At 47.4% G+C, this 27,224-nt stretch overlaps 1 protein-coding gene across 3 annotated transcripts; it reads right to left on the bottom strand.

Annotated features, from left to right (window-relative positions):
• Positions 1–802: 802 nt before the first annotated feature.
• On the bottom strand, positions 803–25,532 carry Hmgs (hydroxymethylglutaryl-CoA synthase). Of its 3 annotated transcripts, none has more exons than XM_077692985.1 (9): positions 25,304–25,532; positions 17,027–17,480; positions 16,072–16,197; positions 13,295–13,459; positions 12,610–12,769; positions 11,146–11,316; positions 5,853–6,085; positions 3,504–3,658; positions 803–2,277 (listed from the first exon to the last, which is right to left on the bottom strand). In XM_077692985.1, exons 2-9 carry the CDS (start codon positions 17,475–17,477, stop codon positions 2,221–2,223), a joined length of 1,518 nt encoding a protein of 505 aa, XP_077549111.1. In that variant the 5' UTR covers positions 17,478–17,480; positions 25,304–25,532; the 3' UTR covers positions 803–2,220. The 3 variants fall into 3 exon arrangements, with proteins under 3 accessions (XP_077549111.1, XP_077549110.1, XP_077549112.1); XM_077692984.1 differs by lacking the exon at positions 25,304–25,532 and adding an exon at positions 24,318–24,491; XM_077692986.1 differs by lacking the exon at positions 25,304–25,532 and adding an exon at positions 23,191–23,911.
• Between the last annotated feature and the right edge of the window lie 1,692 nt (positions 25,533–27,224).

The raw sequence follows: 27,224 nt of genomic DNA, 5'->3' as shown, positions 1-27,224 counted from the left end.
GATGTCATTGCAGACCACAAAAATGCACCATTTAGCGGGAAAAATGAAATTTGAACTTGAATATAATTTATCATGGAATAAAGCATCTATTGCATTCAGACAAGCGCTGGGGGCACTATAAAACACGAAATCTTAGGAATAACACAAACTTGTATTTTGTCTTCATGGCTCCTTTAATTAAGAAAAACACATTTGCTCCCAGAGGTACCGATACGCCTGCCTTCTCAAGGCTTTCACAAACCACCTCCACTCGGTGAACCTTGTCACGGCATTATTAATGTACGGCTTGTCACATGGGCTGTCGTGTGACATGGGCAAGGAGCCATAGAGGTCTCCTCTGTGGGTCCTTCAGGGATGTACAACCACTTTTCAATGCTCTAAGCCTGTATTGGCTTGACGAGGCACTTTTCATCTGGCTCCGAATCCCCAGACATTGCAAATTTGCTGGACCACCAACCGTATGCTGAACACTGAAAATCTTTGTGCTGCACATACGTGTCCAGGTTAGTTACTTTCCGCTGGTTGAACCTGGACCAAGTGATATTACGTCCACAGCGAGGATAGTCTTGTTCCTTCGTCAACACATCACTTGGTCAGTCATGGCGCTATGAGCAAAAATTCCTCGGGTGAAATTGCAAATGTGGTAGTTTTTCTGTACAGCCGTTCAAACCACTGATGAAATCAAACCACTGATTGCAGCTAACCTTTATATTGTACATGCTTGCATGTGTGTGTGTGCGTGAATGCATTTCTGAAACGCTTGATGTAACGATCAATTTGACACAAAATGAAACGAAATGCGTAAAAAGATAATTACAACCTTTAATTATCCATACAAGCTGCGCCCTGCATCACAGTCCAAAGCTACGTTTTTACAGGCATTGGTTACAATCAAACGTAAAAATAAAAAAAAAACATCATACATATCCAAACTCTTCCAGCAAAGGGAGGGAAAAGCGCATCTTTACTATTAAATCTTGTTTATAAAATCTATTACAATAAAATATTCAGTCATTTTAGTCTTTAATAAACAAACAGTAATAATCTCGAAACAAAGCTGCACTCAGTGCCGCACTAAAAGACAAAATATTAAAGAACAAACCCTCATACCGAAAAAAAAAAATATTAGGACGTGCTTTTGAGAAAACGGAATAAATACAAAAAAACACCGCCACACGTGCTAGCTGTAACGCATTAATGAATAATAATACGAACTCGCAAACTGTGTCCGCTACAAAAAGTGCCGGACGAGCGTTATCTCTATATAAAAATTTTTCCGCGGTCTGCCAACATCAGGCTTTTTTTTCTATGGTCAGCAAGACCAACACTTTTGTTACACAAAATTGTCGTGGCAGTTGCAGTAATGCATGATGCAACTAAGTTGCTTCACAAGGGACCTGCAAAACAACCATCCGCCCAAGCAAACAACTGCTCTAAGCAGCGATTGCGAGCTATTGTGTGACGCTTACAAAAAAGAAAAGAAAACCCTAAGCACTGCATTTCTATATCGCTAAGCTCCCTTTAACGGGAGAATCGGAAACGTTAAACAACAAACTGCAATTTGTTCGCGGGTGGGCAGTGTGTTTAAAAAAAAAAAACAAGTCCATTGAAGAACAACTCTCATCCCTGCATGAAGGCTAAAGGTCACGTAGAGGAAAACTTATGTACACTGGAATCTACTCTCGCATTGAAGGCTTTGCGCACAGCGTTGCATCTTCGCGGCAAATGACGGCGTATTCTACGATAAAAAAAAATCCGTACAATGCGAATACTCGCACCTGATGTTCCCTTCCCTGCAAAACCCTTACAGACACCTCCCATTCCGACCAAGGCCACAGGCTTGCACAATTCTTGTACGTAGGCCACTAAATTTGACCTCAGTTTGTGCCGCGCAAGCGTTTTGACAGGCAGCAGCGATGCGCTTTTGATGTAGGGGCTTTGAGAGACTCCGCAAGTCGGATTCAAGGCTCCGCAGATACTTTGCTTATCTTAGGGGTGAAATGCTTCGGGGGTAAAAAAAAAAAAAAGCAAAATCTCTGCAATGTAGATGCAGAGCAGATTAATGGTGGGGTGAGGAGCTTAAACAAAGCTAGTCCACGTTACGATTGTAAAAAAAAAAAAAAGGCGGAGAAATCACGAAAAGGGCGCGGTGGAAGGCGACGAGAACGGCAGTGCAAGGCGCGGACGGTCTGGCCAACGCGAAGAAGCTGTTGTCGGTCGCTAGGTGGCATGAGCGATGGCTTGACCGTTGGTGGTGACCTCACCGCTGCACGTCTCCTGAAAATCACACACAGAAAAAAAAAGAAACGATTTTCATACATACAAAGAACAAAATTTCATAAAAAATCATGCCATCCTCTCTCTGTTACGGTGGGTGACCAGTGAAGCTTTATATAGCTTCTGATGGAGGCAAAAAGCAAGAACGCCCCCCGGGTACGGGGTTTCGGAGCGCGTTAAAGATCCCCAGGTGGTCAAAATTAATCCGGAGCCCTCCACCAGCGCACCTCATCGCCTGCGTTACGTCGGCGCATTAAGCCCTACAATCACTCAATAAATCTTTATATAGCACACGACAGAGGTGACACAGAGCTTAGGTGAAATATATAAGCAGATTTTGTTTCCCTTGAGTCTTGACAGCAGCCGACCCCCAAAAAAAGACACATACAGACACTTGCACATGTTTATTTTGACTCCACTGATCTTAAAAATGGTGCTTATTGGTAACTAATTCACTCAAAATAAATGTTCCAAGAGATGAGACTTATAAGCGTGGAGTCCAAGCCATGTTTTGATCTAGTATCAACTAATCCACCCTATATGCACATCCAAATTATGAGATGTGTAAGGCTGCGGTCCAAATCATGCTTTGAAGAGCCTTTGACTCCATGCTAACAGCACACCTACTGGGACGTTCATTTCTTAATGGCTCGTGCTTGAAAGCCACTCGGAGTGTGCTTGAGCCACATAAGCTTTGCTTAAAAGAAGCTGGGCGCACTCCTTCCAACAATTAACCGGGGCTGAGATTTACTAGGCTGGGTGTGAACGAAAGAGTACACAAGTGCTACTATCCAGAAACACACCAACAGCTGGATAAAAAACCAGTAGAAGTAGTGACCACTGCTTAGTTAATCAAAGCTCAAGCTCCCAAACCTTATCCTAGAGCCATTGTTGTTTTACTACAACAAGCAGTCTGAACGTTGGGTTCTTTTACCCTACACGCATGGTAGGCGGTCAGCTTCCAAACACTCTCTCTTTCGTTCACCAATTTCGTGTTTCTGGAAAAATATTTATGCTTTTGCGCCATCGTGAGAACCGATTCCGTCACATCTGAACACCAAGTGCACTGGTGCAAATGCTCTCAACACAAGGATTCTGCAGTACCATGCAGTGCAAAATGCAGATAACTTGATGTAAGAAACGTCAGCTGCATACAAAGCCCCCCCTCAAGAGGACATTTGCACTGCTGATCGTTACAGTTTGAGCATTGCCCCAGCTGAGCGCACCTTGAGGGTGTTGGTGAGAAGCGGGGTGGGCGCCTTGCCGTTGGTGGCGGCCAGGGGCAGGCGGCGGTAGTGGCGCCGGTGCATGCTGTCCACCGACTCCAGGTACCAGGTGCCCGGAAAGAGGTCCTCCAGGGGACCCACGGGACTGTAGGGCGCTGCACAAGAACAGGGAGGCAGACCGCGCTCGTCATCAGCCAATCGTTTGAAAGTTAGCACACAATAAAGCTATAAATGATCAGACCACTGAGCTACACCCAGGCGTATCGAGGAAACTCCCACCAGGCACACGTACAGGCGCCATAAGCAACTGGCTGTACTGGACAGTACGTTTCCATAGGTCATCCACAGGAACTTTGCTTGGATTGGATACAGCCATGGTAGAGGGAAAGGGAGGTATGTACGCTACCAGGTAGGACGTAGTAACCAGGTCTAACGGGGTGTCCTGAAACAGGAGCTGAGCCCCCAAAAACTAAAGATAGAGACACCGCGCAAACACAGATAGCGCCACCTAGCTGCTTTGTCACCAAAACTTATCAGTAGATAGGGCTTCAGGTTGCCAATTCACACCCACCTAAACCCAATCCACATTGAAAAATAAAGACACTGCCACTAGGATTTCAAACCTACTCCCACATGCAGGTTATGTTGTCGGCAAAGAAAACGGTTTGCCTGTCACCTTATACAGGTATGCGGATTCCTTTGCCCCCGTTCAACGTCGCGAATTTCTGAAGTCAAGGTGCATACACCCTCGATGACACCCGTACGTGTGTAACCACGATGACACTGTGCATAGCTCAGCGTTCTCATCCACCCAGTCAATATGTTAAGCTCAGGCGATTAGTCAATACAAAATGCTGCATTGCAATGACCAGGGCCTGCTTGCTCGTAGCCCAATAAGACAGACTTATTCGCAGTCTAATCTCATTGTCAGTCTTTCCGGAAACTTATCGATGAACCCGAAGCCAATTTGCAACTGTCTAATTCACGGTGACATGAAAAAAACGAGTCGTGTTGCGACAACGTGAGGCAATGTGGATGCTTTTCGTGTCAGCCCAGTGGGTTCCTCAGGCCCATGCTTCGTAGCAGACTATCTTTGTCATTGACTTCGTTTACGCGGCCGGGCAACTGAGGCCTGGCGGCGCGAGTTTGCCAACCAAGGATGGCGAATCATTGTAACGTATTTGTGACAAGGCCCAAATACGCCGCCCGATGGTCAGCATTTCTTGAATTTATCCAATCATGGTTCGGAATAAATGCCTGCCCAACGCCGGCAACGGCAACAAGCAGTTTTGCGGCGTATTCCCCGCTTTTCCCTGGGGGCCTCTCTCGTGCTCGTCTAGGTACCAGCTGTCCCCATAGTCTTCAATAAGACCGCTCTGTATTCTGGCCTGAGTGCTTTCGAGCAAGCGCACTAGTCCGAATCTTATTTGCGGACTTTATTAAAGTCCGTGGATAAGACTGCACTGCGAATAAGAGTGCTAATAAGCACATTCGTTCGTGCAGACGGGTCCAGATCTGTTCAAAGCAGAGGTCAAAGCAATGCAAGATCGACAATAACAACTTGGTTCTTGGACCCTCACTATTCATTGCTTCACAACTGTGCTGTTTATTAGAGTGAAGAAGGTGCTGCACTTTGAAGCCATTTCACTGAACATACCTTAGCTCACGCCCTTGCCGCACTTATAACCTCACAGGTTAATGGAACAGAGTAGCAGCCGCCTTTTAGTTCAGTCTACAGCCGCACCATGATATCCGGGCACTATGAGGAATATACACAACACCCCTTCTCAAAACACAATAGAAAGATCCTAGGGAAAATGAGATCCTAGAGAAAAAGAAGGTCACGGGTGAAAAATAGGTTATAGGGAAAGAAGTTTCTGGGGAAGAATAGATCCCATGGAAGAAGAGTTCGTAGAGAAAAAGAAGATCCCAGGGGAAGAGATAGAGGAAAAAGATACTTGGGGAAAAGAAGGCCGCAGAGGAAAAGGAGATTATAGGGAAAAGTTCCTGGGTAAGAGGAAATCCCAAGGAAAATGAATATCCTAGGGAAAAGATCCTAGGAAGAAAGAAGGTCCCAGGGAAAACTTATATTCAAGGGAAGAAAGTTTCGGGGGAGAAGACATCCCATGGGGAAAAGAAAACCCTAGGGAAAAGAGATACTTGGGGAAAGAAGGCCGCAGAGGAAAAGGAGATACGTAGTGGGAAAAAGTTCCTGGGGAAGAAGAAATCCCAAGGGAGAAGGACATCCAAGGGAAAAGACCCTTGAAAAAAGGAAGGTCCCGGGGGACACGGAGATTCTAGGGAAGAGAATTCACTCCTGGGGAAGAAGAGGGAGGACCGCCACCTCACCTTGGTGGTGGGTCTCCTCGCGGAGCTTCATGATGAGTGCGAACTCCTGTGGCTCCACCTTGCGGCGCTGGGCGAGCCTTGCCCGGAGGTCGGCCAGGCTGGCGTGCAGCTCGTGCAGCGGAGAGTTGGGCCCCGCGTCGCTCGTCACACACAGGCAGAACAGGGTGGCCGCCAGGCCCGAGCCGTAGGAGAACATGCCGATGCGCCTGCCAAGCAGATGGGACACCGGGAAGCTGGGCCGCCAAGGAGGACGAGGGGGTCAGTTAGCGGAGAATGTGGGAATGTGAAGAGTAAACAAGCCAGCAGAAGGCTGAGTGAATTTCGGCTCATTCTAGTGGCCAGGGGCGAGACAGCTGAAACCGATTTGGCAGCAGCTTTTGGAGCAGCAAAACCTTGATTTGGAGCACTTAATGAGTTCATTGTCATCTCAGGAGCCTAAAAAAAACCCGCCCGCATCTTCCCACGGGGGGAACTTGAGTAAATGCGTCGCAGAGTGGTGGGGGTATCGCGTGAATGTTGCGTAATTGCGTATAGTTTGGGAATGCTTAATTGTTATTTCGTCTTTATTATTCTTATTTATTGAATGAAGGAGAAGCGAAGGCAAGGAGTGTAAAGTTAAAGTCTGTCTTTATTGCTTGGTGCCGTCGTTGTATTGGACGGAGAGGATGACTGCTTTGTGGTCGCTAAAGTGCACTGTCAAGGGGTCTTTGAGGAGTGGTCGTGCGATTGCGTAACTGGTGAAGACGTTGCTTACATCGCATCTACTCGAGTCAAGCAAAGCGTCAAGTCAAGCGAAAGCCAAGCAAAGACGCCCTTGACTGAATTCCGAACGCGCACTCCGCCGCTTATATACACACCGCCCGCGTTCGAGGGAGAGGAGTACGGGGGAGAGACGCGCATGCGCACACTTCCGTACACAAGCGCGCGAACTTTCCACGCACCCACCACGCCATTATCACGTGTACACGCCCTGCCGCAGTTACTGTTGAGCGCGACGCAGCGCACGGGTAGCTACGATGCATGCGCGCACAGACGCGCTCCCCCCGCACCGCCGCAGCTGTTGTTGAGAGCGACGGAGCGCACGGGGTACACGCGCTCCTCCCGCACCGCCATACTTGTTGAGAGCGAGGAGGGTACGGGGGAGAGATGCGCACCTGCGCCTCGACGCGACGCGCATGTGCAGTGAGCGTGTGGACGGCGGCCAAAGCGCGACATCGTGCGACTAAGAAATGCTCCGCATTTAAAATCAAATTTTTGGCAAATCGGGGGGAACAAGTGCACTTTTTAATCGGTTTTGAACGAATAGCCCGTATTCAATGGCATAGAATGCACGCAGGCAACCATGCGAGTGCGCCGCCATATCTGTGGCCAAGCGTCTGTTGCCAAGGCGACATTGTGCGCACGGCCCGCAGATCAGGCATCTCTCTTTTCCTCCATGCCTTCATGGCAGCCAGGCCGGCCGCGAGCAGCGACGTGACCTTGTATTTCCGTGCAAGGCGTGTGCGAGTGATTCGATAGTCAGTTGTACCGCGATAGCGTTGGTCACGTGAGAAGTCATGATTCCGCTCATGAGTGTGACAACCTTATCTGCAATTCAGCACCAGCCTCAGCGCACACCTACGAGCGAGTGCGAGTCGGTCGTGGTGCAAAGGTGTCAACGTGAGCGCAGTGGTCTGTTTGACAGCAGGAACTGCATCATTTCCAAACTGTTTCCCACTGAATGCAAAGTAATACCTCGACGCCAAGTGCTGCTGATTGCAGCACAGTACGATCTACCTATCGCCAGACGCGTATGAGGTAGCCGCCACAGATCAGGCGATTGCCAGCCACCGCCCTCTAACGTCAGACATGAGTTGTTTTGCCGAGTGTGAAACATTTAGCGCACGAGAAAGCCAGCGCTAAATCGGTGTACGCGTGAACCATTTCTCCAAAAAAATTATTTGGTTTTTGTACTCAACCACGTATTAGAGGGCACATACCAGACGAAGTCGTGGAAGCGGTGCGGGTGTACTTGCGTCGACATCCGCGGTGGCAGCCACCTTGGACTTACGCTGCTTATACACACCATTCGCAACCGCGGTTTCATCCTCCGTGGATTCGAAGTCTTCGAGGGTAGGTAGAGCGCCACCACTTAATGTGAGTGCGGATAATATTATATCTTTTGACGCCACTACTGATAATCGGGCTGAAACGCAGCAGACAACATACGCTGGTGTTTTTTTTTTCTTCGAGATGCGGGCGCACGCAGAGCGCGTGCGCTGGCACGGTGGCCACCGACATGGCGGTTTTCAGTGTGGCCAGGCGGAGAAATCGCCCGCTAAACTTTTCATTGAATACCGCATATATAACACTGAAACAGCCTTTGGAGAAAGCTTTTTTTTTCTAACCAAGTATCACAATGTACAAACTGCACTACCTTTTTACAAAGCTTTTAAATTCTGAAGCTCTATACATAGACAGCAAAGAGTGCCGTTGAAAATATCAAATTGAAAAACTCAGCAATTGTAAGGCCTTTTTATTATCATTGCTGCAATCCCAGACTGCGCTGTACGCGCAAGTGTAGAGCCACGACAAAAGTTGCGCAAAGTGAGGTGACGGTCGTTGCACCCCACCAGCCACCCCATTTCAATCTCCAAGGCGCATGTTTACCACGATAGCAATTTGAGTAATGTTGTTATTGACCATTTTGAAGGCGTTTGCAGAAGATGTATATGTAGGTCCGTGACCCTCAAAGGGTTAATGAACTCTGTCTTTCGAACCACACAACTTCCCACAACACATCAAACAACTAAATGAAAACCCACCCCCCCCCCCCCCCCCCCCACAACCTAAACCACAGTACAGGTCGGCAATGCGCACTAAGCGACTGAGCTACAAGCAGCTGCTTCACCCGGCAGCCATGTTTTCCAATCTAACCATACCAAGATGGCCACGCCCAGTGATGTCGTTCCAGAGATACAGCACTCCGATGCTGTTTCTTCATCAACTTGCAAAAATAGTTTGTCACCTTTGACATAAGTATTTTTTGCGGCACTTTGCAATGGTTTTCGATGGGTAATCATTAGAACCACACAGACTACATGTGCAACGTGACGATGTGATTGAGAAAAAAACTATCTATGGGACATTTTTTTTTCTTTTACTGATGTGCGTTTTTTTACTGACTGATTCATCAATCAATCAAACTACTAAAAACAGCATCACACTGAGGCTACTGGAAAAATTATGCTATCAAGTCAGCATTTTTCCCCACTGAAACTGACGTGAGTGCCCAGTTTCTTGTTTATCAGACTGTCTTGAGCAATTTGGCACGATTCTCGCAATTTTCTAGCTTTCGGAGCACCTTGGCGCAGGAAAACGGATCTGAATCAAAACTGCGCAATATGCGCGGCTGTCTCGCCCCTGTAGTTGCCCTTAAGTTGTGAAGCGAAATTTTCGACGGGAAAATATCCACCCGTAGCAGACTGAAAGGCAGGAGAGCTGCCCCGCACACCTTTTCCTATGGATTAGGGAAGGAGCCTGGTGGCACGAGCTTTTTAAAGTTTGCGCAAAATAACTGTATTCTCATTAGGTTGAGGAAGGCGAATGGGCGGCTTTCCTGTTAAGCAATTATTTCCCAGACATGCCTAATCATAAACCCCATTATAAACACCTCTCCGGCTTCCACAGCTCGGCCCACATTGCAGATTTGTCCCATTGCCCACATTAAGCGGAACAAGGGATGTATCAATACCACATTGAGCAGAGCAAGGGGTGCGTCAATTTCACATTAACTCTTTCGGGACCGCTCCATAGGCCATCGATCACATATGATCGATGGTTTCATGAGCCTGCAGAATACAAATTTTCGCTCGATGGAACACCTAGCGACATCTAGGAGATAGTTTGAAAACTATAGTTTTCTCTTTTGTGAAGTTTCTTTTTTTATCGCCAGGCGGCAACGCATCAGATATTTTATTCCGACGGGCAGTGGTTTCAAATGTAAACAAACATGGCGTCATACTCGCGCGAGCGCGATAAGAAATCCGCCTCATCTCGTCTCGCATATCTTCGCCTTCTACTGTGGATTTTAACGATGAGAGTGGCAGTGAAGAGTCGGAATGCGGCTTTAGAGATCGGATTTCAGCTCGAGTGAGGATTCAGGTGTCGATCTGCCTGGAACATCAAATCGCGCTCAAAGGTGGGTGTTGGTTTCGGTTTCAACTGTCTCTGGAGTAGGTATGTGCGCTTGAAATATGTTCTGGCTGGTTTATATTTGTTCACTAGGGTGTTAACTACCTATGGTGGTGATCTCCTGCCACCATCTCACAAAGGGATCAAGTTTTCGCCGAGACGAAAGCCCGGCGTGTACCTGGGCGGCGACGTAGCCATGGCCCTAATGCCAAAGAGATCACGCACAAAACAAAAAACCAGTTACACCTAGCCGCATCAAACTTTCGCGATGAAGAAACAAAGCATTGTGTTAGATTTTGTATATCCTGAAATAATTTTATTCTTTTTTAATATTTTTATATTTACACTTTTTTTCTATCTTTTTCTGTAGTTTTTTTACAAAGTTCTTATTTTAAGATTTTTTCATGGTTCTATCGTGAGTGTTGAAGTAAAACTTGGTATTGTATGTCAAAGAACATATAATTAGCTGCATTTTGGATATGCTAAGGTAGGATGGTGCCTCTGCTTTATGTAATAAAAAATTTGTAGCGAGACCTCACTTTTTCATCACTTTTTCGGGCGGTCCCGAAAGAGTTAAGAGGAAGGGATGTAGCATCACCCCATTAAGCAGAACAAGGGGTCTGTCGATTTCACATTAAGCGGAACAAGGGGAAACCATATTAAGGGGAACAAGGGATGTAGCATTACCACATTGAGCGGAACAAGGGGTGGGTCCATTTCACATTAAGCAAAAAGGGTGTAACATTACCATATTAGGCGGAACAAGGGGTGGGTCGATTTCACATTAAGCGGAACAAGGGGTGTATCATTACCACATTAAGCGGAACAAGGGGTGGGTCAATTTCCCATTAGGCGGAACAAGGGTTGGGTCAATTTCACATTAAGCGGAACAAGGGATGGGTCAACCATTGCTCTTCTGGAGCGGTATCACAAGGAACAGTGGAGTGTCATATAGGGGAAGGCGCAGCAGGAGGAGTTCATTTCAAAGACGAACAAAACTCTCACCGCACGATTCCTGCCAGTACTTTTCGAAGACAAACAAACCATCGGTTTCTCTTCCGGAAAACACCCCAAACCGGAACAACTTTGCGGCGTGAGACGGAGACCCAGGACGCCTCACCTGGCCAGGTAGGAGGCGAGGCAGGAGTAGAGCGAGGGCGTGTACATGTTGCCCACTTGGTTGGACACGAGCAGGCTGGGCTTGGTCTTCTCCTCGAACATCTGCTGGCTGAACTTCATGAAGGCCTTCTCCACCTCCCGGTCAAACACGGTGTCCTCCAGGTGCACCTGGCTGCGGCGACAATGACAGGCGTATGGGTGCCTACTCTCGCTTCGAAAAGAGAACAGTGCAAAGCAACGGGACAAGCAGGAAAAAAGAGAGAGAGGGAGAAGCTTTTTCACTTATCCTCTTGTACCGCACTGATAATTCCAACGCAAGGCAATGCAACAGGCTCAAATTGGCAGCACCTTTAAGTTTGAATACATTAATTACATGGTTCTTTCCTTTTCATCACGGTTTTGCCCCATCACAATGATATGCCTTTATATATAAAACTTTGGCTCTTATTTATGTGCACCATACAAGAATAAAAGGTCTTGTTTTTCCTGAAGGAGTTTTAGTGGACTTGCTGAACGCTGATGCATGTCAAGCACGTCGCAGAAGCCCTTTCAACAGCCTGCATGTGCAAGCAAGCAGAAAAGAAGAAGAACTGTCACAGTGGTTACACAATGTCTTCGAACACCCTCCACCCAACAATAGGACACCCACCACAACAGAAAAGGCTTAGAGAACTCCCCTCCCAAAGGTATGTTGCTTCCCTGTTTATGAGTCAAGACAAGCACATTTAAAAGCCTCCTGCAGGGTACAGGGTAAGAAAGCCCTTACAGTGTATCCATGCGCCTTTGCAAACAGATTACAAGGTACAATTGTCACTAACCTGCATCACTACCAAATACAACCATCCAATGCTTCGGTGGCAGCGTATAACAGAAAAATGTGAACTGCTTTCTTCAGCTGGCAAAATACATTTTTTCTAAAGAAACCTATGTTCCTCTAAACTTAAACTGCTCTCCTCGCTTTCTTGTAAACAGCACAGTGACTCATTTTCTGATGAGTGAAAGGGATGCGAGGCGCATCGCAGCTCGCAGGCGCGTGCCACGGGCGCATGCCATTGGCGCGGAGAGCCAGCGGGACCTCGCATTTTCAGCGCATGCAGTAACCGGATTCAATCATTATATTCGATACCGCCGCACTGTAATAAGCAGTTTATTATACCATAGAACTCATACAAAAGTGGACGGTGCCATAATTGTTCATTGTTATCTCCAATATATTGTTATAAAGAGTATCGTTATAAGTGGGCTCGACTGTAAATGACAACCCTGTATGTAACTCGCCAGTCACGGAACTTTATTTTATCATGTATTTATCCATTTGCTCAAAAATTTCAGTGTTACCTTTGGGTAATCATACCAAAAACAAAAAAGAGTCGGGCTCAGAACGAAACCCTGTGGAGCTCCAGTGCGATTCTCAGCCCACATTCAGCTACAGAAGGGCGCGACACCAGAAACAGGGATGCCTCACCTGAAGCCAGCCAGGCTGGCGTACTTTGGGGAGTTTGGGTCCCGCAGGAAGTCGTTGAGCACGAGTCGAGCCAGGCTCTTCTGCACCAGCTTGCCGTACGGGGCGTGGAACAGCATGGCATCCAGGCTGTCCATCGTGACTGGCTTGTCATGGTGCTCCGCTGCGGTGGAAACAACACACACGGAAATGAAACCAGGGCCTCAAATACGTGAATTACGGAAGGGAGAGGGAAAGAAATTTAAAAAGCTGGCAGGCATATGCATCTTTCCGAGGAATACCACTCCACAATGCCGCAAGGATTACACATGGCTTTTAGTGCCAAAAAAAAAAAACCGATGTCTTTTGGAAAGGGGCTGAAGCATTACTCCATTTCATTCAGTGTGCTAGTAAGGAGCGGATATCAGGAGCAGGATCGCTGTCGAAATAAGCAGAAGGATTTCAATCCTGCTTGTCACGAGGGGTGCTACGAGAAGCGGAATGGTGAAGAGACAGTAGGGTGATACCCCCAGGTTGGAGGAGAGATATCCTGAAGGAGGTCGGAAACACCCACCCAACGCACACACAGAATCCTTTACACGTAGCCCGGTAGTGCTATCCCCGTTAAAACCAGGGAAAAACAAACGAAAAAGCAGAGTCACCTTGTAAGCCCCTAACAGCAGTATTAGGTCCCACCAGAACAACTCACCTTCGGCGCGAACGGCCCGTGCCTTTTTGCAGAATCCCGCGTAGCACTTGTCGAGGGCCCGGCTGTAGCACTCAACCGAGAGCTTGCCGTCGACGCGGGGGTACTCCGACAGCAGGTCCGGCTTGTAGAAGTCGTACACGTGGCTCATGTACGATGCCCGCACACCTGTCGTCACACAAGGTCACGAGAAAAGAAAAAAGGCTCAAATAATGCACCACATTGGGCTAGTTGGTGGCTAGAACCTGACGATTGAACAGTGTGCATTTTTTGGACATGAACAAGGCAGAGGAGTACACAACACAGCGCTTGTGTTGTGTACTCTGCTTTGTCCTTGTCCCAAAATATGCACTGTTTTATCATCAAAACACTCAAATTCTGCCATGTGTGGCTCGCACGATGGTGCTAAACAGAAAAGCAATACAGCCATTTATGCAGACTGTTGCAACAGTGACCTGGGAGTGCGCGGGAATATGTGCGTGAATAGTAAAATGCAGTGTAAAGCGTGCATTCAATTTAATTGTGAACATGGTTTCATAGAGATCCCGTGGCGTACTTTTCAATCTACTGTATGGATGTCTGTGTGAACGACCCACAGATGAGTAAGAAAGAGAATTGTGGCAAATATTTTGGTGCACCACAAAAACGTGGCAGTTAAAAACTCTGAGAAAACTTATGCAATGATTCTATCATCCTAGGTACTAGCACTGATTAGAACCCCCTTCCCACCTAACTGCTGCCATTCCATTGATTATTGATTGATTGTGGGGTTTAACGAGCTGACGCTGCTCAGGCGATGAAGCGCGCCACAGTGGAGGGCTCTGGATTACTTTGACCACCTGGTCAAAGCGTGCACCGAAATCTCGTACACACGGGCATCTTTGCATCACGAGAATCACATCACGAGAATCACATCGCTCGAATACTAACATCTATTTAAGTTAATGAACACACAGTCTTTAGTGCTGGCCTCTACTGTGTCACTGCTGTTGCTATTGCATCACTGTTGACGCCATGTAGTGCAACCTTTGAAACTTCTTCAATATTTCCTGTGTTCTTTTGGTTAAAAAAGCATCCTTTGTGGCTGGAAGAGATCCGAGTAAGTCACCAAAAGCTAGTTCCCTCAAGCATATTTTCATGGGTATAACCCGCACGAAAAATGCGAAAATTTCAGGAGTGTAGTAGAGGTGCAGATTATATGCGAGGTATATCCTTTGGTGCAGCTTCACCGCAATGCGCATTGGGCCGTGATGCTCCTACAGCAGTAATGGCAACTACGCCACTATTATCCCATTGACAGTACTTATTCTGCACAAACAGCTCAACAATATACCAACCTGAAAAAATGTACGCGCCAAGTCATCTACCGACATAGTCAGCTAAGTAAGTTCTTTTGCATAAACAAATGCATAATGTTGCTTGAGTAGTAGATTCGGTCCATCCTTTTATGTATAAAATATGCGGGCAATATGCGGGGATATATTTCTTTTATTCGTTGACGAAAAGTGAGGGTGCGAGTTATATGCAGGGCCGGGTTATACAGTCAAATATCACTACAACGAAATTGACGGGACATGCAAAAAGTTTCGTTGAAGCGAAAATTCGTTGAGGCGAAATCTGCCCCAACACGCACGGAAGGGCAAGAAAAATGACCCTGGATATTTCCGCATCATTGGCAGCATAATACAATGTTTAGAAAAAGGAGTGACGCGCACTAACGTCATGTTTATTCAGATTCAGATAACAAGCATACCAAAGGTTATCTTTTTTTTTACCAGCACGCAAAGAGCGTGACACTGAGGAGGAGCTGAGAGGTGAAGAAATGAAGAAATGCAGGCGCAAAGCGTATTGCCAATTGCTGTACAACAAGGCGTTTCCGCCGAGCTGATTACTTGCAGATAGCTGCTAGGCGGTTGAAAGCCTCCTCTCGCTTGTGGCAGGAATGGCGCCGTTATCTTATCCTCTGACTGGGCACGGCAGCAACTGACCTTGGCGGCAAGCCGCGCGCTCGCTATACTATAAGATCGGAGGACGCTTGATCAAGACTAAACACGAAAACATTGTGTTTGCTTTTGACTTTAAAGAACTGTAGAAGGAAAACTGCAAGGTCAACTACTCACAACACATACATGACGGCGCTGCACCAGCAGCAGAGCACATTCGCACATTTTTTTGAACTGGATACGGATCAGCTATAGCTCCGGCTTGGCGAACCGGTGCTGTGCTCGCGCCAAGATAGCCAGCCACATCGTTATCACCAGCAAACAATGGCGCCCACCTATGAGTTTATTCTTGTTTTGGGTGGCAGTGTGGGCGCACCGCGCATGTTTTCGGTGCAATTAAGCGTCCCGAATGTATAAAAAGTTACAGATAGCTGGCGCTATGCTTATTTTATTGTGAATTAATTGTTCAAACCCAGCCCAAGTCATCGAAAATTTTGTTGAAGCGAGAGCAAGCCAGACAAACGGTTCGTTGTGGCGAGTACTTTGTTGCATTGTCTTCTATGGCTAGCTGACGGGGAATTGGAAATATTTCGTTGAAGCGGAAATTTCGTTAAAGCGGACTTCATTGTAGTGGGATTAGACTGTACGCACGAAAATATGGCATTCTGTCTCCATCGCCACGCTACCTGCACAATTGTTTGCTGCACAAAGGAAGCAATGTCTTATGGGAACAAAACAAAGAGGTGCACCTTTTGGAGAACCGCACCTCACAAAGGAAAAAAAAAACTGGAATTTCACACAGGCCCAAGCCTTGGGGCCCATTCTCTTGTAACTCACCCCTCTCGAGAACGAGGGCTGCGTTGGGTCCCACCAGCATGGCCACCGCCCCAGCACCTCCCGTGGGCCGGGCCGGACCGGTCGCATACACAGCAATGTCCGCTGCCACCACTATGGCATAGCGTCCTGCGAAAGACACCAAAGACAATGACGAGGCAGTTCAACCCACCCTGCATGTGCTTCACAGAGGCAGAACTTCCATGAACTTCTTTTAATCTGTACCCTCTTGTAGCTTTTTCTTTAGATTTGGCACAATATTCAGGCTCCTTCTGCTTGGTATCCAAGTTTTATTTTCTTCCCAAAATGTGGTGGACACAATAGCAGCTAATAATGCAATAGTAATTGTGCTATGTTCACTCATCACCGGAGCCCCAGTACTACCTTATCATGCAACACACTGTACGTAATAGTTGTAGAATGGGTGTACGGGGTAAGCAAGTGCTCATATCCTATTAGTAGAAGGGCAGATATCAAATCACCGTTCAAAACTCAACGGGTTACAAACTGCCAGTAACACAAGAGTTGTGCAGCAAATGTACGGCGAAAGGAGAAGGCCCACAGGGTAAGCAGACGAACTTGCGCTAGGAAAGTGGCAACAAACCCAGAATACGCAGAGCCCTGTCACGTTACAGACTGTTGCAACAAGAATTCTGTATTAGCAGTGCCACTTGTGCATACAGGGTAGGCAAATCTCCGTACTATCAACGAATCGGCTTCAAGCACCCCATCCACTGACTCTCCGTACTGTTTGCACCACAAGTTGGGTGTGCAGGAGCGCAGAGCGCACACACGAAGTACACAGGAGCACATTTACCGCATACGCGTGTTTACCCCATACGTCTGAGCATGCAACGAAGCGGGGCCAAACACACCTTCCACATACCCCGACTGTCCGCGCCACGAGTTGCGGAGCGGACACACATGCAACAAGAAGGGTAGTGGCTGCACAACGCACCGTCCCAGGCACTCGACTCCACCCAGGCGGCAGCGTTGAAGAGGGCCGCCGTGCCACCATAGCAGGCATTGGTGGTGTCCACGCCCTCGATGTCCGTGTTGCCGGCCTCCTCAAAAAGCTGCATCAAGACCGTCTTGACGCTCTTGGACTTGTCCACCAGCGTCTCGGTTCCGACTTCCAGACGGCCCACGCGGGCGGGCGGCACGCCCGTGCGCTCCAGCAGCCGACTGGTGACCGTCAGGCAGAGCGAGTTGACGTCCTCCCGGTCCGAGCAGAAGCCCATGCGGTCCTGGCCGAGACCGAGGGTGTACTTGCCGGTGGAGACGCCGTCGTACGCCTCCAGCTCCGTCTGGTCCACGTACAGGTAGGGGAAGTAGATCTCCATGGCCAGGATTCCCACATTCTCGGGCCAGCCGCCGCCGCGCGTCTCGTTCTGCTTGAAGCTGGGCATGGCCTGCAAGGCGTCGAAAGATTTATTAAAAAAATAGCAAGGTTTAACGCACCAAAGCTACACACTGGCGATGAGGCGCACCACAGTGGAGGGCTCTGGATTAATTGTGACCTCCTGGGGTCTTCGACAAGCGCTAAAATGTCAACACGCGGGAATTTTTGCTTTCCTTTCCATCTTAAATGCGGCTACGGCGATTAGGGTGGAACCAGAGTTCTTGGGCTCGGCAGCACAACGCCTTAGTGCGAAGACATCACCAGTGAGGGAAGGACACAGAAACAGCTAAAGACTGGAACATGAAACATCAGACTACGCTACTGCATTGTTGATAAGTGACCAGAGGCCTCACTCTCCACCACATCACTGTGTCAATCACATTTAGCACCTACTATGACGCCGCTAAGGTATGCTGAATTTCATTACCTGTGCACACAGCCCCCACAACTATGATGCAAAGTCTGACAGGGTGTGAGGCATACAGAAGAGACTCCATGAAACCAGTCAGCGTCAGTTGATTCTGCGACGTGGTTGCAACGTATCAACAATCAAAAGTGCGTGCCAGAGGAGAGAGAGAAAAAAAAAAGAAATGTACGTTATACGACAAAAATAAATGTGCTGTTTTCTCATCTTGTTTCTGTAAAACCACACTCTTTTTCATACTGCCGCTACAAGCTTCCCACTCACCCGGTCTTCTATGCTGGCGTGCATTTTGAGGTGATAACTCCGAACAAACAATATAACCGGAGAATAGCTTTCTGGCGAGCAGATATGCAACTGAAAATTAATCAATAAAAATATATCCAAGGAAATCAGCGTCCACCGAGTACGTCAGAACACAAAGATCAATGGAGCCCTGGCAATGAGGACGGCAGTGTGCGTCACGTCCCAGATGGCACGCTGGGTGCAAAATGAAATGACGACGATGTCAGAACACAAACTGGACAGCTGGCAGAACAGCACTGATGAAGTTGTGATTGACACGAATGCGAGCGCTATCTGTATACTTTGATGCACACGCACACACAGTAACAAAACCAACTCTATTTTTCTGATGAGAGTAGAACGCTCCAGAAAAAAAACTTAATGGTAGACCATTCACGGTTTTGACGAGTGAAATTTTCAACCTCTTGAACAACACATTTCTGCACAGTCTGCCTTTCACAGACTGCAAGATACAAAATGTCACGGCTAAAATACGCACGCGCACGCCGCAAGCGACCACCACAAATCTGCGATTTTGAGTTTGAAACCAAAGTTGAGAACAGTGCGGCCGTCAAAAGCGACGTCGCAGCTGTACGGCAGCCGAGGAAAAATCCTGCATGACACCTGTTCGCGCGCACGGCAGCCCTGGGAGAAGCTCGCCCAGCGGAGCTTGACCAGTCCTCCTGGCTGGCCGGAATGTCACTTCCACTTCATGGTTATATATAGGTGGTATTCACTGAAAAGTTTAGCTGTCAATTTCTTCGCTTGGCAACACTGGAAACGGCCACGGACATGACGTGGCTTGTGCCACCGCGCCCACACACCGAAGTAAAAAAAACACCGGCGTGCGTCGTCTGCTCCGTTTCTACCCGATTATCAACGGTGGTGTCAACAGAGATGTCATTAATCGCCCACCCATTGGACTCGAGGCCTTACTTTGCGTTCGGTGGGGTAAAGTTGGGAAAGTCCAGCATGCGGTGCGTGCTTAGCATGGACAAGTACCGCCATCCCGCGAAGCCCGATGTAACCAGTGACGGCGCACTCACATGGTTGCCTGCATACGTGCTTTGCCAGTGAATACAAGCTATACGATCTGCCAGCAGGTGTAGCATCACCTGCCACAGAGCTTCACACTGATTAACATGGCACTTCACGGAACTACCAGTCATGCCCCAGTTGGTTTGGTGGTGCGTACTGCCCTATTAAAATACTTGGCCAAGGTGAAATTTTAGCGCAGCTGGCCTTTACGTTTGTCCCGGTAAAATGGAGATGCAGACACAGTCCACCCTCCTCAACCACTTACACATATATACATATGAAAAGGCAGATCTGCTACAATGTACACTCGCGCACTCAAAATTTTTGCCGATCAACACAACTGCATTTTTTCGTGACAAGGAAAAAAATGAAATGCAACTTCATTTTCAAGCTTCCTGATTACCAAATATGAAGCTCTGTTCCTTCATCTTCATTCTCCTTTATGTTCAATAAAATTCTGCAACCTAAAGACAGCGATAGATTGAAACCACTGGAATATAGCTAATGCAAGAAAGATGCTCCTGAAGTAGCGGGCGGAATTTTTTGATGCCTTGAAAAAATTTGGTCACCCGTCGGCTACTACAGTCACCCAATCCTGCCCAGCAGACCCTAATTTGTGAATGCATCCTTCTCTCTTCCCACTCCCTGTGAAGAAATTCACGGGGAGTTCGGCGTGCGGGCGAACGTCGAAGCTGAAGGGATGCGTAATGACACTCTGCCACAATGACACAAATAAACCCCAAGGCTGTTCACGTCTACTCTACTCGGACATGCGCACAAAACAAACAAAATGTGGGAGTCCCAAAGGGAAGAACTAAGCATGTTTTTTTCCCCCTCCGATCTTTTTCCTTGTTTTCTTTCACAACAACTCACTTTCCTGTTGCACTTACGACATAACCATGGCTATCTTCTTCCCAGAAAAGACCTGCGTCATTTTTGCAGGTGCTTTTCTGATGGAGGCGAAAAGCAAAAACGCCCGTGTGTACGATATTTCGGCGCACGTTAAAGATCCCCAGGTGGTCAAAATTAATCCGAAGCCCTTTACCACGGCATACCTCATTGCCTGCGTTGTGTTGACGCGTTAAACCCTACAATTAATCAATCAATTTTTGTAGGTGCTCGCCTATAAATACTCAAACCTCGTTATAGTGAAGTAGTATCAGTGGTGGTGGTGGTGGTGGTAGTAGTAGTAGTAGTAACAAAGTAGTTCGTTATATCCAATATTCGTAGTAACAGTGCACCTAAAATTGGTTCAAACCAACCGGTAATCTGGTTCCTGCAAAATTCCTTGATACAAAAACACATTATTTTAATCTTCGAACCCACTATAAACAAGGTAACCCTTATCTTTCTCCTGGCAGCATTTCAAGCTCAATGAGTTAGGATATGAAACGGGGCAATTACAACATAACAAAGTTCATTTGGCAAAACAGGCCAGCGTTCCTAGGATGGAGTTTTCCGCAGTGTCCACGAGCAAGGGGGCTTTTTCTACATCTGCAGCTTCGGATGTCGGGAGTATTTCTAAGTAGCTTCTCAGCCTACTGGCCCACTAGTTATCCAATAGTGCGCGTGGCTCTCACACTTTCACTTTCCTTATAAAAGAACAAGTGTCATCGAAATGAAGCGTGACTAACCAAACTTTGTATTTAGTTCGCTATAGCCGATAATTCGTTATAGCAGTGTTCGCTATTATGAGGTTCAACTGTACTGCTTTTTGCAAAATGTGAGCCTTAATTGCGTTCACGGATCATCACAACCAGATACGTGAAGTACATTTGAAGAGCTCAGCTTATCTGTTTGTGCAACTGATAACGCAAATTCCACTGCAGTCAACGCAAACCACGCATAACAATGATAACCACCTCAAGGAGCTGAGCAAATGTAATGGGAAATGGGACATAACCGGTTCAGGTTTGTCAGACAAAGAAACACGATAGTAGCACGAGCACAGGAACAGGTTAGAACTTGCGTTCACTCTACGATACAATACAATAAAGATAACACATATCACAACAGTGGCCAAGGGTGAGCCCTCAAGGGTTGAGTCAACGTCGCAGAAATAGACACTGTCAGAGTTTGTCATTCGGTCAAAGATAACAAGCAGTGCTCAAAAGGAAACACGCTACAAGTGTTTGCGGTGTTGCCAGCTGTGTACAATAGCAACAAGGCGGGTTTCAGCTTCCGCATGGTAGCAGCAGTGGCACATACCCACTCAAGGGGATTGGCCAAATACGGACTCTGGCCGAAAATCAAGTTTCATGCAAAGATAAAAAGATGGAAGAAGAAAAAAAAAGGCAGAGGCAAAAAGAAAAGAACGGGCTCCAACCGCAAAGCAACAGTTATTACGCAATTATCCGAATGTTGGACGACAACATATTTTTTTATATGTAATGCTACTCTCAACAATGCACACACACAGACACGTGTGCAAGTATATAAACTTCTTTCTTTCATTTAATTCACCTCGCTCAAACACTTTTCTTTTTACTTCCTCGCTGAAATAAGAAATACAATGCCGCCCACATTCTGAAATATCGAACACGCCCAGGCAAATGAGCAGACAAAGCCATTCCTGGGGATGAATCACTTGCACGGTATTCCGAGAAGCTGATACGAACGTAATCAGTGCTGGTGAAAACCAAGCCCACAGTAACTTGGCCCTCTTAATCATGGAAAGCAACAGCAACAACAAAAAAGGAGGATAGTGACCAGACAAGAGCTGAGAAAGAGATAAAAAGAAAGAAAAAAACAGAGAAAAAGAAATAAAATAGTCTGCACACTTGCTACCCAGCACTGAAACAGATTACTCGAGTGTAATAAGAAATGAAACAGGATATATGTGATGCTCTTGTGATGGCGTAAAAGGGTGCATTAACCTCACAGCCAGCCAGATAAGCCCTCAGAATGCATTCACCCACATGCTACAAAACACTGCTTCGACGCCTGCAAGCTCAAGCCTGAAGGCGGGGTTTTTTAATTACTCCATAGAAATTTACTTTTCTCCATGTAACTAGCAAGACTGGTGGCAGGTAATAATGACTAACCCCACTAGGCTGTTCTGTTTGTTTTTGGTATCCCTCCTTCATTGTGCATAGTTGAAAGGTTATGCTAGTATTTTAAAGAGGCCAATGTTTTGCCCTCTTTCAATGCAGCGTGTACTACACACAATTTTATTTTACTGATTTTAATCCGTTACTTTTTGACACACCAGTGCGAAATATTTTAAAACGGCTTATTTTTAGAGATTTTGTCCTCCGAAACAATACAATCCCCCCCATCACTGAGCTCGTATTGTTTTTCTACTACCAGAACGAAGAGACGCACTTCTATTACTGTTTAACCGTTTAAAGTGTCAGAATACTTAAACAACACTCCCCTGAAAATGCCAAATTCCTTTAAGTTACCCTTGAAGCGCTGTGAAATCTATAAACTTTGACAAAGGCTCGAATTCCTTCCTCAAACATGAAAAACAAAGCGGTACTTCACAGCACACAGAATATTAGAAGGCTTACATTGATTTAAAACTCCTCGGTATAAAAGACTGTTCTTAGTTTCGCGCTACTATCTTTGCCGGAGTAAAATAGCGTGCTAGAGTACTGCAATTCACAGGATCTCGCCTCATTGCTTGTAACTGGCTCAAGGGCAATGCTGCCGGCAGCAAGCCAATAAAGTTGGCTATGCACGCGGGAGCCCCAGAACACGCGCAGTGAGGAAAACACAGCGTGCAATTCTGCAACACATTTCGTCATAAGTTTCAAGGAAAGCGACGTTGATTCCCGCATGCATAAACGCAGAGCTAACCAACGGATGGCGAGGTCGGCGGAAGTCTCAAAATGAAACGCGCTAAGAAAGCTTGTGGACCAGGACGCGACCCTGCGGCACACCACCTCCCGTACGACACGGCACATGTTAGTTTGCGCCGCGAAAATGAAAAAAACGCGAACAGAGTAAAGAAATTTAGCGAATGCGAACGTACCTTTGAAGACGCGGAGAATTAACGCGAGGATTTCACGTCCGACGCGGCCCGTAATGAACGCACATGGCTGTATAACATATTCGCGAGCTCGGAGCCTCGGAGCGCGCTGTTCTTTTGCGTGGTGGCGAAGCGGGTTTATCCTCCAAGATGACCTAAAAAGACAAAGGCGCCTCACCCCCCAACTCTGTGACGCACAAAACACACAAATCTGCCCCTCCCTTACTCATCGACGAACGCGGACAGAGTTAACTGATCCGATCGGCCGTGCGAGTCACACTTGACAAGCTGTTCCACATGTCGGTTTGCACGAAGAAAACGCGTGCGCAGTTAAGCATGCGTTGGGAGGAGACGTGTGCAACACAAGTTTCCCCAGCTCGGCACGTCTTCAATCACGCTCTCTCCCGGGCCGTACTATCCCACTCACGACGCTACTGGATACAAGAATAACATAGTACACGCACGGGCATTATTTAGGTTACGGCGAGAAACGTCGCTCGCCGTGACCGTGACCTAGCTTTTCAAGTTCGAGGCCGCAAGTTTTTCCTTCGCCGGCCGAGGCATCCCGTTCCGTCTTGCGCGCGCGTTCGCGTAGTTTTCACTGCGGTCAAAACGATGTGACGCAATAATAAACCTTTCGTTAATGAGGAGACGACCGACTTGGGGGAAGCCCCTGCCCAACCGCGTCTGTAGGCGCGCGTTTTGACGTGCCGTACGTGTTAACGACCGGGGTCAACGCCGCGAAGTTCACACCACACCTCTGCGTGAGATTTTTGAGAAATAAAAAACAACAAAAAAAAAAAACGAATGGGGGAGGGGGAGGGATGGCGATTCCGGGATGTCAGGGGATGTTACGAAGGGCGAAACGATCGACGGCGTGGGCATTAGTGCGAAGAGGTCTAACGAGGGAACGAAAAAAGAAACCCGTCTCTCTTCCGATTCTTCGGCGGCGCGCAACAGTAGCGGACAAGAATCCGCGCCCGTTACACAGCACGGCCCGTGCAACGAGACACACGCGGTTTCTTTTCCTTTCGTTCCGTTTTTCCGCCACCCGAATTCTTTCTTGTTCGTCCTCTTCGAAGAACGAGGCTTGAGACCAAGCGAACGGACGCGAGATTGGCGATGCTTACCTCGAGCGTTTGAGCATTAACCGACGAATTCCAATAACGGTCCCCGTGGTGCCGCGGTCAGCCCTGGAAATTTGCACGGCACGCGAAAGTCCGCTCGAGCACGAGCATTCATCTAGTTGGGTCCCTTTTTTAACTTTGCCACTACACGTAGGAGACGGAAGAACGAAACCGGAAGTACAGGTCAGACGCTTGGTGCGTTGCCAGACCAGAAACTGTTATCTGCACGCTTTTTAACGACTTGAGCGCCATTAACCATTATGTAATGCTCACAAAGCGACGTTAAGAATTACTAATTTTCTAAGTATTATTAAAAATTATAACTTAACAAAAACTACCTGCTACCCAATTAGAACAAGATAGAAACTAAAAACCGAAACCGAAAGCACATTGGATCAGCGCTACGTAGCAGACTGATTTACTGCGCATGATCCAGTTTTAAAGGCACCAATACAATTAGGTAAAACCATTTGAAATTAAAAACTAGAATTCGCATGGCGTTGTGTTAAGGTTACATCGCAAGCACTCAAAAAATTTTGTCTCCCTGATTCATTTGTTTTGTACCACGGGCTGAAAATTAGGTATTTCTTTTGCAACGAAACCTGAGACGATAATTTTCATAAATGCAATACCAACGAGTTACACAAAAGTGAATATGAGAATGTGTCGTCTGCTAGAAAAATAGTGTGCACGTAACAGTCGTTCAAGAGGGAACTATGAAAAAAGTACCGTAACTCTGGCCTGCCACGCACGCAGAGACACACTCGTAAAAAAAATGTATTTCAAAAATCCCGTAAAAATATCAGGTATGTCACCAGGAAATACAAACCTTGGCGCTAGAGAGGCCGGTTTCGTCAGACCGTTCTGGCGTTCAGCGAACTTAAGAAACCGTGTTTATCGTATGCTGCTAGCAGACGACGGTCGTCTGCGCACTCCGTGGAGTTAACAGAGCGCGCCAAACAGAAACTCTGCTGGCGTCGCACACCCACCTTAGGTTATTGGAAACCCGCCACCACCGTGACTACGACCTGTTCAGATATCCGAGCGCTCGAACGGCGGCACTCGGTGGGGTGAAAACACTGCGCAGCGCGCACACACAAGCACACACCAATGGTCGTCTTCCCAGGCACAGACGACGCACCGATGTTTCAGCCAGCTAGGCGTCAACGAGCCTGACTTCTTCCCGAAAGACGCACGACTGGAAAGTAGCGCTCGTTTTTTCCGCCCCCGTCACGTTTTATCGCCGACTACGGAGCGGAAAACGTTCAGCAAGCAAAATAAAGAGACGTCGCCGCCCGGGTGCGGCAGTGCCGGCTCAAGGCCGACCACGAGCAAGGAAGAAGACGAGCATTAAAACACCAAGAACAAGGGACAGTGTTCGCGCCCGGAATATTCTCTTTCCTTGTGTAAGGAGCAGCGCGTCTAGTGTATAAATAAATACGGAATGAAGGCAATCAATTCTAGGCTCGTCAAGCGCTCGGCTGCCCTCCCAGAGGGCACATAACAAAGGAGCGTCTAACCCTACCGTCCCGTATATGCGTCACAGTGTACGTCAGGAGTGTACGCGCACTTTCTGCGGCGCTGATAGGGCTTGCTCTGGGACATGTGTCTTACGATTCGGTGCAATTGAGCACTTTCAGTCTAGGTTATTTTTGAGACAGCACAGAAGTAATATGTTTTTTTTTTTTAGTCCCAAGCTTTCTTCTCGTTTACGCATGCTAAATATGTACGGTGTCTTCAGATAAGAGCGCCTAAGGTTTGAAAAGTATGACGCATCCAACCTTGCAGCCTGAAGACATCTGATAATTGTTCATGACTCGGTGATGCGTTTTTCATGGGCCTTAGAAATAAACCAGTATGGTAGGGGAAAAAACATTATTTGCGCATTTATTGAACTAAAAGGGTTATATAGAGGGGACCGAGCTTCCACAGAGGATATATAGCCTCATGGAAAACGTAACAATCAACTGCCAAATGTTAAATAAACAAATAACTAACGCAACTGGAGGAAGAAATTCATTGAGCAAGGGTGATTTTATGGCGGTAAAATAGAACTGCGCTATACCTGTAACTGCGCGAAACATTGGCGCGGCGTGAAACTGCGGACGCTAGCGCGTGCCAACTGCGGCTGCGCGCGCGAAACGTGCGGCGCCCAGTGCAAGTGCGCGAACTTTGAAAGAGGCGGTCATCTTGCAGAAAATTTCTTCCATAAGCGAAATATCTGCGTAAACTGTTGCATACGCTGTATGAAGTGGTAATATACATGTCACTATTCGTAGAAGTCAATTATTTCACAACAGACATTTTTATCCACTCCAAACATAAAACATATACCTAAAGAGGCCATTAACACAGTTACAAACTTGTTTGATTTGAAAGAACTAGCTTTTTGTACCTCACTGAACTCCGTTTCAGCCACAAAGGACGTTTTCTTGACCGAGAAAACGCAAGAAATGTTGGAAAAACATTCAAATTTTGCACTACGGAATAAGGGCCGGAGAAACTTTTTCAGTTTCGTAACTGCGCCTTCGAAGGCCACCCTAGCTACCCTTCTAGCCACCCTACTCAGGTCACAGCCGGGCGGGCAGGATTTTTGTTGCGTGAGCTACACTGGCCGAGGTTGAGCAGTTTCGCGTGGCTCCTAGCTGGAAAGCCGCGCTGGGCACGCGCGAGGAGCAGTGACGTCTCACAGCGCAAAGAACGTTGCTCGCTGCCCGGCGTCTCTCACACACCCCACGCGCCCAGCGTCTTCGCCGACCTCCGTTCCGGACGTGGCGTCCCGGTCCACTTGATGATCATGCGAGGGGTGGCCGGGCGTGGAAGCGGTGGCTCGTGCGTCGCAGCAACACAGGCGTGCGCCTGTGGAACCAGCTTGATTGATTGATTGTGGGGTTTAACGCGCCGACGCAA

The sequence above is a fragment of the Haemaphysalis longicornis genome, unplaced genomic scaffold (genome assembly GCF_048455015.1).
Source record: "Haemaphysalis longicornis isolate Haplotype H1 unplaced genomic scaffold, Haemaphysalis longicornis Haplotype H1 scaffold_12, whole genome shotgun sequence".
NCBI lineage: Eukaryota > Metazoa > Arthropoda > Arachnida > Ixodida > Ixodidae > Haemaphysalis > Haemaphysalis longicornis.
Note: the sequence above shows the minus strand (reverse complement) of the source record. Positions and strands in the feature narration are given on the sequence as shown.

Excerpts from the sequence above, each read along its gene's own strand:
- Hmgs (XM_077692985.1), bottom strand. The coding sequence starts at position 17,477 with ATGCCCAGCTTCAAGCAGAACGAGACGCGCGGCGGCGGCTGGCCCGAG. Across the intron at positions 13,460-16,071 it reads AGCCCTCGTTCTCGAGAGGG|GTGTGCGGGCATCGTACATG; the intron begins GTGAGTTACAAG and ends GTGTGACGACAG. Across the intron at positions 12,770-13,294 it reads ACGGGCCGTTCGCGCCGAAG|CGGAGCACCATGACAAGCCA; the intron begins GTGAGTTGTTCT and ends TTTCCACCGCAG.